Source organism: Scleropages formosus, chromosome 2 (assembly GCF_900964775.1).
Source record: "Scleropages formosus chromosome 2, fSclFor1.1, whole genome shotgun sequence".
Taxonomy (NCBI): domain Eukaryota; kingdom Metazoa; phylum Chordata; class Actinopteri; order Osteoglossiformes; family Osteoglossidae; genus Scleropages; species Scleropages formosus.
The window spans coordinates 35,416,168-35,428,492 of record NC_041807.1 but is presented as its reverse complement, the minus strand read 5'-3'; the positions used below and the strand labels follow the sequence as shown (position 1 = coordinate 35,428,492).

The 12,325-nt window shown below is 46.0% G+C and overlaps 1 protein-coding gene across 1 annotated transcript in view; it reads left to right on the top strand.

Moving 5' to 3' along the window:
- The first annotated feature begins 2,790 nt into the window (after positions 1-2,790).
- Positions 2,791-12,325, top strand: part of arhgef10lb (Rho guanine nucleotide exchange factor (GEF) 10-like b) — a 68,589-nt gene continuing 59,054 nt past the window's right edge. Inside the window, exons 1-2 of the mRNA XM_018750630.2 lie at positions 2,791-2,990; positions 9,565-9,630. Coding sequence (XP_018606146.2) covers positions 9,594-9,630 — 37 coding nt within the window. The 5' untranslated portion in view covers positions 2,791-2,990; positions 9,565-9,593. The remainder of the gene's footprint in view (positions 2,991-9,564; positions 9,631-12,325) is intronic.

The following is a 12,325-nucleotide window of genomic DNA, read 5'->3' as shown; positions in this document are numbered from 1 at the left end:
GAGGGGTTTGCTATGCAAAGGTTTTGGAAAACGACAAAGGCGTTTCCTGTGACGTTTACGGTGTTTCCAAGGGTGCGTGGAATTACCTTGAACGCACATCCGCTCTTCTGTTCAAGCAGAATGTGAGTCTTGTTGTATAAATGGAAGTGAGACAAACTCTGATTTAAGTGTGTTCAGCCCAGCATGTGTAGCTGAAAAAGCTCCTGTTGGTGGAAGTCCTAGTCTCACACTGAAGGCTGTGTTTTCATCCACAATTCCTTGGTGCTGTGACCCCCCGCACACTCTAGGTGCAGTAATGTCCCAGTAAGGTTTACACCATGGTTTTGGTAGCTGGTAGTGTAGGGATTACAGCTGCTGACTTTGGACCCAAAGGTTATTGGAGTCAGGTAAGAGACCGTTTCAAATCCCTGTTGGCAGCTTCCTGGCTTGAGTACCATCCCAGACAGCTTTATACTATGTTTTTGGGTCTGAGTTTGCTAAAACTCCAAATCTCAAAGTGAAGACTTTTTTTTTTTTTTTTTTTTTACCACAATTACTTGGCGCCATTTGCGACACTATCGTCCACAGTGCTGGAGGACCTTGGTGGACTCAGCTCCAGGTACCAGGTTCCGTTAGGCAAAGGTAAGGGACCTTGTGAAATCCTCACCAGTAGCATCTTGGCTTGAGTACCATCGCCATTAGGTTAGTAATATGTTTTTGGATCTGAGTTTCCTAAAAGTCCGAATCACAGAGTTAAGACTATGTCATCTTCCACAAGTCCTAGGTGCCGTGACCTGGATTTAAACAACACTGGTCCAGGGTGCCAGGGAACCTGGACTTTTATTTATTGTATGATCAAAAAACAGATCTTTAGCAGCATAGGGGAAGCTTTAAAACATGGACCTGGGACCTGGACTAGTCAAAGCTGATGAACCTGCTGAACCTTCGAAATCTCTCAGAAGAACCTCTTCTTATGTTGCGCTGTGTGTGATCTGCTGTACTTAGGAGAGTGACCTCCTGTTGTTCCTTGCACACCTGAGCTCTAAATCTCAGCATCATTTTGACCTTTTCATATCCTGAATATTTTAAAGGTTCTTTAGAAAAGAGGGCAGGATATGATCGGTACTTTGTTAATCCCCGCAAAGAAATTTGGCTTCCTATAGCTGCCTGGATCAAATTCAAGACCCTGGTCATTGTCTACAAATCCATCAATAGAACTGCTCCCAGCTATTTTCACAAGACTCGATCAACCGCTACACCCCAACCAGACCCCTTCGCTCGTCTACTTCTGCTCGCTTGGTGGTCCCGCGCACGAAAAGTAAAGCACGGAGGTTCTCGGTTCTGGCTCCATTATGGGGGAATGACCTTCCCCTCTCACTCAGAACTGCAGAAACTCTGTCTACAATCAAGAAGGGTCACCTTTTCCGGACTCACTTCGCCCAAGATTTCTCCAGCCCATGTATGGTGTAAATGTTCATGCACCGTAACTTTATGATCATCCCCAAATAAGCCTTTGCACAGCATTGTATGTGAATGTTTGTTCGTGTACCTTATTATAAAAGAAAATTGTAGGAGGTTATCAGGATTCATCTATCCTGCATTTTATGCAGGAGCGATGAACATTAGTTCATCAAGTGGAAGGTAACAAACTAGGTTTGCTTAAGAATCACATGTCTGCAGCCTTGTCTCTTTCTCTTAATGTAATGCACTAATTGTATTTTTGCTGAGATGTACGTCACTTTGGAAAACAGCATCTGCTAAATGAACAAATGTAAACATAAATTTGGAAACAGAGCAGCTTGTAACAATAGGTAACAGGAAGGTGCATAGTTACCCCAAAGTAAATAAATAAAAAATTTACAAACAAAATAACAAAAATAGAAATTGCTAATTACAGTTATACTAGACAATTAAACAAGTGCAACGATCCTAAGGTCTCAAGGCAGTTCCCTTGACTGGCATTATGGAGGCGGGTGGCTGTGGGTAAGGAGGACCGCCAAAAGGGATTTGTTCCACACCATAGTGGAATAATCTGAGAGGTAAAGGAGCTCGTGGCGATAGATTAACGTATGGCAAATGAACCATTCCCCTGAATGGACACCAGCTTCCTCCATTACTATACCTTCCATTATAAGGTGTACAGTAGGTCATGACAGCAGTTCGTCTCTCATCCATATTTCATGCATAACTTTAGACATTATTATTATTTTTATTATTTTTAACCTATATTTAGCTGTGGTCACTTACAGTGTTTGGCTTGGACTGCAAAACTCTCCTCACACATACTGCCCAGTTTACCCAGCAGGATATTCTTACTGTATTAATTCAGCAGAAGTATTTTGCTTAGGGGTTACAGACATAAGGAGGGAGGTCCGAGGTAAGGGCTTGCAGATTGTCATTTCCACCAACCTTGGAGATGAATTAATGAATTTTTCCTCTCTGATTAATAGTCAGTGCTTCGGAATGCCGCAAGCCTGTCCCCTTCTTTTATTCCCCTTCTCTCTCCTCCCCCCCTTTTCCTTCCATGGCTGTGCCTCCACTTGCCTTAAATCTGAAGTCCCACGCTCCAGACGGCTGCTGTGATTGGAGGAGGCACGACAGCCCAAAGCTTTTGTGCCTTTGCTGGGGGCCGGGCCTGCTGATGATCGGCAGCGAGCGGAGGGAGGAGCGAGGGGCAGGCCAGGAGCGAGCGAGTGAGCGAGAGAGAGAGAGAGAGGGTGCGGGAGAGAGGAGTTCCTTCATCTAGGGAGCGGTGCATTCCGTGTGCACCGGGAACTTTGTTTCTGCGGGAAAGTAAACAGCACGGGGGGGGGGGGGTGGGTGCTTCCGAGCCTGCGGACGGTGGCCGGGACCAGGGACAAGCGGAGCCTCCGGGCTGGTGCTTCGCTGCCATGCGGATCTTTCCGTAGGCTCATCCCCTACCAGCGCACGAGTGCGTGGGGGATTCCTGGGATTAAAATCTGAAAGAGGCGCTTTGGCTCGCTGGTGGTGATTCTACTCAGGAGCGGGAGGTGAGTACCCCCCCTCAATCCCCTCCCCTCCCCTCTGCTCCTTGTCGCTCTGCATCACTCCCTTCTAACAAAGGCTGGAGCTCTCCCATGGGGAGGTGGGAGATGGGGGTGGGGGAGCGTATTGCCTCGATCTGCCTTTCTGCGCTCAGCAGCTCCTTGGAGACTGTGGAAGGGTACCACGGCGGATGGAGGGGAGAGGATCACGCGAGGTGGAGAATGGAAAGGATGGTTGAGGGACTCTGGTTTTTGCAAGCCTCTAACAGGGTGGTTCAATGAGCAGCGCTTCTCCGGGGCACCGCACACATTCCGTTGGGATTTTCTATTTCGGCCTTTTCTACACTGATTTTACCTGAAATCTACTGCACGCGAAATGTCTTGGTCTGTTTTATTTTTATTTTTTAAATTGAAATATAGTTCATGCTCCTTCTTCGTGGTCAGCACGGTGGGAGACATTACTCATAGCAGGGGTTCGAGCGTTTTGTGTTGCAGGTCCAAGCAGAGTTACGAAAGGGTGTTTCCAGGCAAACGTGTGAGGGTCTGTGCATGTGACACTTGACAGAGGGAATGATGGAGGGTGTGTGTGTGTGTGTCGGCGCTGACGGCATTGCAGCTCACACGTCCCCCGTGAAGTTTTACCGCACTCTTAAGCTCTGTTTCCATTCACCATCTGTCCTTTTCTCTACCTCGTGAGGGTGCGTTCAGATAAAACTCGAACCTAGAGACATGTGACCGACCGGTAAATCATGGCAAGGGAATAAAATGTCTCCTGGGAACGACATGGGAATGACAGAACTTGTGGGTAATTTTAGTCTTGCCCTGTTAGAGCCGGACTGTGTGCTCTGAAGCAAAGTGAGACCCTTTTTTTTTTTCTTTTTTTAGTTTATTTTTAGTTTGGTTCAGTTTTTGTTCACAGGGAGGCTCATTTTTTGGATTAAAAACCTTAGTTAAACTTGAGGAGACAATTCATTATGTGCCAGCGCATAGTCCCGCAGACATTTTTGTTTTCTTGCCTGGATACTATTTTTATGAAAGTTTTGCCCATTTATAGAGCTGGATATTTTAACTAGAGGAATGGAGGTTATATTGGGCAGCAGGTGGCATAGTGGTTACTGGCGCCGTCTTTGGACGCGAAGGATCTTGGTTCAGATCCTACCTCCTGCTATAGTACCCTTACTGAAAGTACTTAACATGAACCGATACAGTAAAAATGACCCATTGCACTTCAACCTGCCCAGCAGGTCACACTGACCGTATGATTTGTGTTCTTTGTTGTCAAAGGGCATGTTGCCCATAAGTGATTTCTATTATATTATTTCCGTCATCACTAATCTATACATTTAGCAGCATAATTAATATATATTTCCCTCTTACTTATTCCCTCCCTCATTATTTATTCAATCCCTTGTTATTTATTCCTTCCCATCTCTGCACTGTTGTATGTATGTATGTGTGTTTTTTTTTTTCGTCTACTCTACACTATGAGCCATTGGGAACCGAAGCCAAATTGCCTGTATGTGTGTGCATACTTGGCCAAATAAATCAGATTCTGATTCTGATTCTGATTTTGAATGTGCGCTCACGTCACTTTAACGTTTGTGTGTTTTGTTCACGTGGAAACGCCACCTTTCGTAAAACACAGTTACTCTACACATGCGGCTTAGGATCACGCGAGAAAAGCGAAAGCGAGCGTCTGAAAGGGGAATTTAAAGGTCGCGAATTCGTACCATGTAGGCACTTCGCTCCTGGTTAAAGGGCTGAATGCGGCAGCCGCGCACACAGTGAAACCGGCGGTGTTCAGTCAGCTCGGGGGAGTTTAGAGCATTGATTTACCGCTGTGCAGTGTCACCGTGTGGGGGCTGTGCGAATCCCTGCGTCGGGGCTCCCTGGGCGGACGCAGGGGAACGAAGGGACGAGTAGGCGAAAGCGAAGCGGAGTTTGTGTGTAAGGCCTCGCAGATGTTGCAGCGAGTGTGTTTGCTGTGTCCAAGGCCCCGCCTGTGTTATTTCTGTGAGTGGGAAAGAGTCCATCTCCATGGCGATAGCCATTCCAAACACTTGACTCCTTTACGGGGGTCTTTCCTTCTTTCTCCCGCCTTTTTGCTCTTTCTTTCTCGCTCTTTCACTCTTTGGGCAGTGGAGCTTGGCTTTGTACTAGTGCTCTGTGAGACCTGGGTCCCAGATGTAAAATTTCAGACTAAATGCCTAGACAGACCAACAGAAAAACAGACATATCCATCCATCCATCCATCCATCCATTGTGTGTGTGTGTATATCTATATACACACACATATATATGTATGCACGTATGTATCAAGATACATGGATAGATAGATGGATAGGTGACACGATTAATCTCGGTGGAAGCTGAGCAATAGGCAGTAAAGGACTGTTTGTAAGGAAATTACAGTATGTCTGAGAAAACAGGAATTAGTGTTTTCCTACTGCTCCCTCCCTTTTTCACATTAAACCAATACGCGACACAGCAAAATAATCTGGCACTGAAAAATACCCTTTGTTTCATTTCAATAAAATGCGGAGGATTTGATGTCATAAAGAAGTTCGCCAGAAACCGTGTTGGTGCTTTGCCAGCAGGGAAGCACTCGGCCGGCTGGCCGATAGCATGGGCTGAGGCACCGGGCGTGCGGAGGGGGTTATTATCGGCGGGTCACGGAGGAGCCCCAATGCGACCCTGACACGGCGCTCCCCTATAGGAGCGAAGGAGCGGACTCCCACTGCACTGTGTCCCAACAATCCCGCTCCTGTTCTTCACACACATCCACCGCAGCTGCTTTCTGGCTATTGTCTATTGAGGCCCAGCGGGACCCCCCTCGGCATAGCCGGCAGTGGGCTGGGAATTATTCATACGGTCTGACCCCCTGGGCACTGGGTGAGAGATGGAGGTCGCAGGGAATAGCGGCGTTAACCCTCATGCGCCATGGAGGTCCTGTCAAACGAGGCTTGTTGCGGATGATGGCACATAATTCCAAAGGAGAGCACTGAACATTGTACGTTCACACAGGGACCTGTTGACTATGTGGTACTGGGACCCATACTTGGACCCATAAAATTTCTCCTGCAGTACTCTGCCGTAACATCGGAAGCTCCTTTGGACAATAGCATAAGGTAAATGATGACAAAAAAATCAGGAGTGATAGTATGCGATGCTGTGGTTGGAACCACCTTGAAATCGGAAGGTGGCAGGTTCAAATCCCCATTCCTGCTGTAGTACTCTTAGTCAAGGTACTTACCCTGAATTGCTCGGGTAGAAATTACCCAGCTGTGTAAACTGGCAAATAACAGTAAGTAGCTTAGTATACAAACCTTTAACTTTAAGTTGCCTTTCCTTAATAATTAATATTGATTGATAATTAATAATTATTAATCAGTTCAACTGATGATAATGCTGATTTATGACTGAGAACAAAAGAATTTTCAGTAGCATTTGTTCCTACACATCTTGCAATACAGACTGAGGCACTTGAACATATCATACACTGTCCACTAAAAGCACTGGCAGCAGCACACACACACACACACACACACACACACACACAGAGACACAGAGAGACACAGAGAGTCTGAGACCGCTTCTCCTGAGCAGGGTCACGACGACCCGGAGCATAACCCGGCATCGCAGGGCGCAATGGCCACACCCCAGACTGAACGTCAGTCCATTGCAGGGCACCCCAAGCAGGACTCGAACCCCAGACCCACCAGAGAGTGGGACCCAGCCAAGCCTGCTGTGCTGCCGCACCCCCACCAGCAGCAGCAGTAAACCAAATTTAACTAGGAAAAGGTTTTTTTTTTTTTTTTTTATTTTTTCCCCTTTCTTTTTTTTAAAAAAAGTGTGAAAATTGTATTTGAAATTTGCCTTACTTTATTTTCAGGTGCATTGATCCAAAGCAACTTACAAATCACGGGACATTACACAAATACAGAATCAAAATGTTTTTTGAAATATAGTGTGGCATTTGTTTCGTATTAAATTGTACAGGATGCTCATAATATTGGTTTGATGAAATATAATGAGCCTCTAGTTTGGATTCCCAGGTTCCTCTGGAAGATGAGCGTATGTGAGCTGTCACGTCCGCCTGGAAAGCCGGGCACTTGTCCCGGTGGCCCGCGTGGTGCACGCAGACCCGCTGCACACACCCGAGGAATCTGACGGCCTGGCTCGCGGTCCCGAGCTCCAGTTCTATCCCCCACCGCTGCGGAGGAGCCGAGAGCCAGGCGAGAAGCGGGTGCGAGCGCTGCTGCGCCTGCTTTCTTGTCGAAAGTCCGGGCCAGAAAACAAAGCAGCCCGTTGTGCCGTGGTGATCGTTTTCACGGGTGTTTTAGGGTGCGAGCGCCAGGGAGTGTTAACATAGGTGTGTGTGTGTGTGTGTGTGTGTCAAATTCTTAGTTCTGCAAACTTTTTTTTGGCCTGGTATCAGTCGTTGGCATTTGGTTGCAGATGAGGCCAGCAGGGGGCATAGTGGTTACAGCTGCTGCCTTGCACTTGAAGGGCGCAGGTTTGAAACCCACTTTCCTGCTGTAATACCCTTGATCAAGGTACTAACCCTGAAGTGACGCAGTACAAATTGCTCAGCTGTATGAATGGGCAAATCATTATAATTAGCTTTGTATGCAAAACTAACATTCTAAGTTACTTTGAAGAAAGTGACCACTGAATGAGCACATGTCATGTTAAGGGGTAATACTTGAGATTCAATTCTAATTGTGAATTCCAAAGTCTTTTAGAATTGGGGTTCTTAACAAGGAGCCCAGGTACTCCTTTCAGGTCCAAGGATTGCATTCGGGGGTCTGTGAAGTGCAGGCTTGCTTGGAAATGATCACAGTGTAACTAAATAAACTGCAAATAAGATTAAAAATGTAACTATGCATGAGATGATTTAATATGAGGGTACTCAGATTTCAGGGCAATAAATTGAGTGCAATGTTTTTTTCCAAATTTAATTATGGGAATTTTTCTTGGAGGGCTCCTTGGGATTCATCAGGTTCTTAAAGTGATCCTTGGCCTGAAAAAAGGTTAAAAACCTCTGCTTTAAAGATGAGGAATAAATCAGGATACTCAAAATATATAAAAAGAGTGAACTGAGAGAAAGCAGAGCAGAGCACATAGCCCAGCATATCCTGTATAATTTATTTTATCATCTCATGTTATGCATCAGTATAATTTATGTCTCTGAACAATAGGAGGATAAATACTAGACTTGAGTTTTTAAAAAAAAAAATACACATTAAGAAACCGTGCAAGCGAAAACGGTGCTCCGTTTGTCATGTCCTCTGTTCCGAAGGCCAAAAACTGGCTCGCGCGACAATTTAATGCGTAACTTGGCCTTTTGAATGACAAATGCAGCAACAATGTTTTTGGGTCTGCACCAAGGCCGCTCTTACAGACTCGTCATTGTTTATGCCGTGGCATCATGGGAATTCAGGCTGGGATCCATTGAACGTGTCCTTGGCCCAACGGCTCCGTATCGACACGGGAAACTGCCATTGGGGCTCAACTTGATGTTGTCCCATCGAAGTACAGTGACCAGAGGTGTAGGGGCACGTTGTACAGTCGTCAGTACACGTTCTACGCAGCATCCGTCCTTCTCGCTTTACCACGACTCTCCAATAGAGCTTTGCAGCATTACAACAATACATAATAATTAAGATAGTGGAATCCTTTCTCCGGTGTAATTTATAATATTATGTTTGTACACTGAGCTACTTACAGTGATTTACCTATTTATACACTTGAGTAATTTTTACTGTAGTGATTCAGGTTAAATACCTCCATCAAGGGTATTACAGCAGGTGGGGGGATTTGAACCCAGATCCCTCAGATGCAAGGCAGTGGCTTAAGCCACCATGGTACATATTGCATGGAACACAAAGCTGACCTTAAGGCACCCCAAGCGGGGCTCAAACCCCTGACCCGCCACATAGCGCATTGCATTTGAACTTTTTAATACTGGAAAATTGATGTGGTATATTGGTGTCTTGGGGAAAGGTTTCACAATTAAATATATTGTACGTTCAAACGGCATTTCTCCACTGAATCGCGAGAACATCTTTAAAAAGATAGGTTCTAAGAATTGTTCGCTCAAAGCTGACTCAAAACCACAGACTAACCGAATACAGACATTTTACTGCATTACATGGTGCTTTTTTGTTTGACTAACATAGTTTTGTTTGACCAGCGTGACTTTGAGCGCGTTTCTCTGCTCACCACAGGAGGATGTGTGCATTCATGTCATGGTCATAGGAATTTATTAACCCTTCCTTAAACCCCATGGAATTCAAGTGCATTTCGTTGTGATGGGCAGCAGGTGGCGTAGTGGTTAAAGCTGCTGCCCTTCAGTCAGAAGACCCAGGTTTGATGCTGCTGTAGTGCCCTTGAGCAAGGTACTTACCTTGAATCGACACAGTAAAATTTCCCAGTTGTATAAGTGGATAAATCACTGCAAGTAGCTTAACGTTCCAAGTTGCTTTGGAGATAAGAGTCAACAAAAGAATAAATGTTAATGTAATAAAGGTGCTTGTGTTCTATGACCCGCTCAAAACACACATTCTCCCCTTAACAGGAAGACGCATGTGATCGCAGACAAACTCGATGGCATCCTCACATGACCCCATCCCACCTGCTACAGGTGAGTTTCCGCTCACCTTGAACACAGCCAGGGCAGCCACTGGCGGAAATGCACAACGGCGCAAACGCGTGGAAGCCAGCTCGTGTAAGTGCAGCGTGTCGTTTTAGTTTAAACGAAACGAGCGACGGTGCCTTCGCCCGTTCCTTCTCCGAGATGCTCCCCTCGAGAGGCCCGATGCCGTGCGATCTCCACGCGCGATTACTCACCGCGTACCGCACCCCTGTTTGTAACTCGCACTGGTTTCTGTTAACTCGGCTCCTTTTGCCGCTCCTCTCCATTACACATGCCTCACAGCAGCCCCTCCCCCCCGCCTCCCAGGGGGGTGTGAACCGGCCAATCCCACATTGGAGTTTTTCCTGCACAGGAAATAGTTTGGCCATAATTACAATATAAAGCAGATGTCAGGTTTTCAGAAACATGAGTGCAGGCCTGTTTGCCCTCTAACTGCGATAACTGTGATAACAGTGAGCCAGGTATGGTGTCTGGGTTGCGTATTCTGTCTATTAATATGTATATTATTTATTTATATATTATTATATAATTATAGTGCATTGTAGGGGGGCGTGGTGGCACAGTGGGTTGGACCGGGTCCTGCTCTCTGGTGGGTCTGGGGTTCGAGTCCCTCTTGGGGTGCCTTGCGATGGATTGTCCCGTCCTGGGTGTGTCCCTTCCCCCTCCAGCCTTATGCCTTGTGTTGCTGGGTTAGGCTCCGGTTCCCCGTGACCCCGTATGGGACAAGCGATTCGGAAAGTGTGTGTGTGTGTGTATTGCATTGTATGCATGCATATATATATATATATATATATATATATATATATATATATATAAGGAAGGTAATCAGTAATCTATATATAATTATTACAGATTACCTTAATATATAAGGGAAGTATATATAATGAATTCTGCTCCTGCCTTTTTCAGGCATTACATATAGTTTATTATTATAATTAATGTCTTGTTATTTTATCAACGGTGTATTATGGGCATCTATTATTTTTCACATATGGAGGAAGCTTTTCTTTAACAAATACTAATAATAAGTGTTCTTGGTGTTATTCATCAGTTAAAATCAGTCAACTTTATTGACTAGGAGCGAAATAGCATTTTTGAGACATTTCTCTCTTGTTTTCTTCTCTCTATAAACCCTGTAGGAGACTATTATTATTATTATTATTATTATTATTATTATTATTTAAACTGTTTTAAAAAATGTATATGGAGCACTGGTGTCTCACAGCTCCTGCGTCGTGAGTTCAGACAAGGGTTCGAGTAAATTAGTGTGTGAGTGACGGAGCGTGTGATTACCTGGAGATGGGCCTTCATCCTGTCTGGGGGGTACGCTGACTCGCAGCGCATGCCTCCGGGATGCTCTGAACCACCGCGAACCCGCACTGGGCAAGCGGTTATTGATAATGGAAGGACACTTTTTTGCTGAAGAGTTTCAGTTTTTGTACCTCGAGGAACAATAGCAAAACTCTCTATGAAACTCGAACCTGCTACCGGTTTGGTCACAACTGCAGTTGGTTTGCCTGCGCGCTACCTGTGGCTACTGCACGGCAGCATCCAAAAACCAAAGCTCCTGGGACTTAGAGATTAAGTACCTCTCATCTCATCACGGTCCCGGAGAAGCCGCATTAACCCCTGGGCCCGAGGCACGATAGGAGAGCAGGGCCCACGGCGTCCGAGGTTGAACTTCTGCCAGCTGGCCATCTGCTGCATCAGGAACACCTCGGTGCCGCACCATCTGCCACGTGCCCTTGACCAGCATCCAGGCAGGAGGGTAACACAGTCATCCCGTGAATTGAAACAGCCAGCACAGGTAGGGAGGCGGTTAAGGACAGGGACTCATAAGTGGATCAAGTCCCAGAAGGGGCCTAACCCGTAATGAACTAATAAAACATCCAGCTAAACAAATACGAGGAATTCTGAATCACAGTGCCTAGCACCCAATCCGGGGTGTACCCTCTCACACCTTGTGCATCCAGGATAGGCTCTGGACAACCATGACCCTGAACTGGATAAAGTGGTTATTGACGATGGATGGATGGATGGATGGACTTTGCATTAACACAGAAAATAGCAGTAATAAAATAATAAAGGCTAAGGGTTATGACACGGGAACATTTACGGTTCGAGCCTGCTTCCCTTAGTGGTTTATTGGCCGAGATGAGGATCTGAAGAGCGGCAGAAGAGGAGTTCCAGGCAGACCGTACCTCCGCTGGTGAGCCATTAGAGAAGCAACAAACCTTTTAGTAGCCATATGTTCGCATGTCCGTGGGTGTAATCCCCGCAACAGATGCCGAACCGTTGCGTTGGCATGTTGGCGCGGAATTAAATTGTGCAAAAAAATGTTTGCGCCATTGTGTGCTAATCAGTTTCCCCAAAACACGTGACTCTTTTCGCTGACCAATTATGCTTTCCGCCCCACCTCGCTGTCCTCTCATAGTCCATAAATCAGGGGACGTCCTACCTGTTTTTCCACAGCGGAGCCCTCGACCAAACCACACGTTCTTGCCGGCCTTTGTCATATTTGTTGACTCAGAAGATCTCGCACTTTTTGATGTTCGTTAAAGTCCTGACTCAGCAGTCGGCCGTCCGCTAAAAATAGACCCCTGGCTGTCATTTATGGGTTGTATACAAAGGACACCCAATAACTCACTCATCTCTTCATACAAATTATCGCCCGTGACACGAA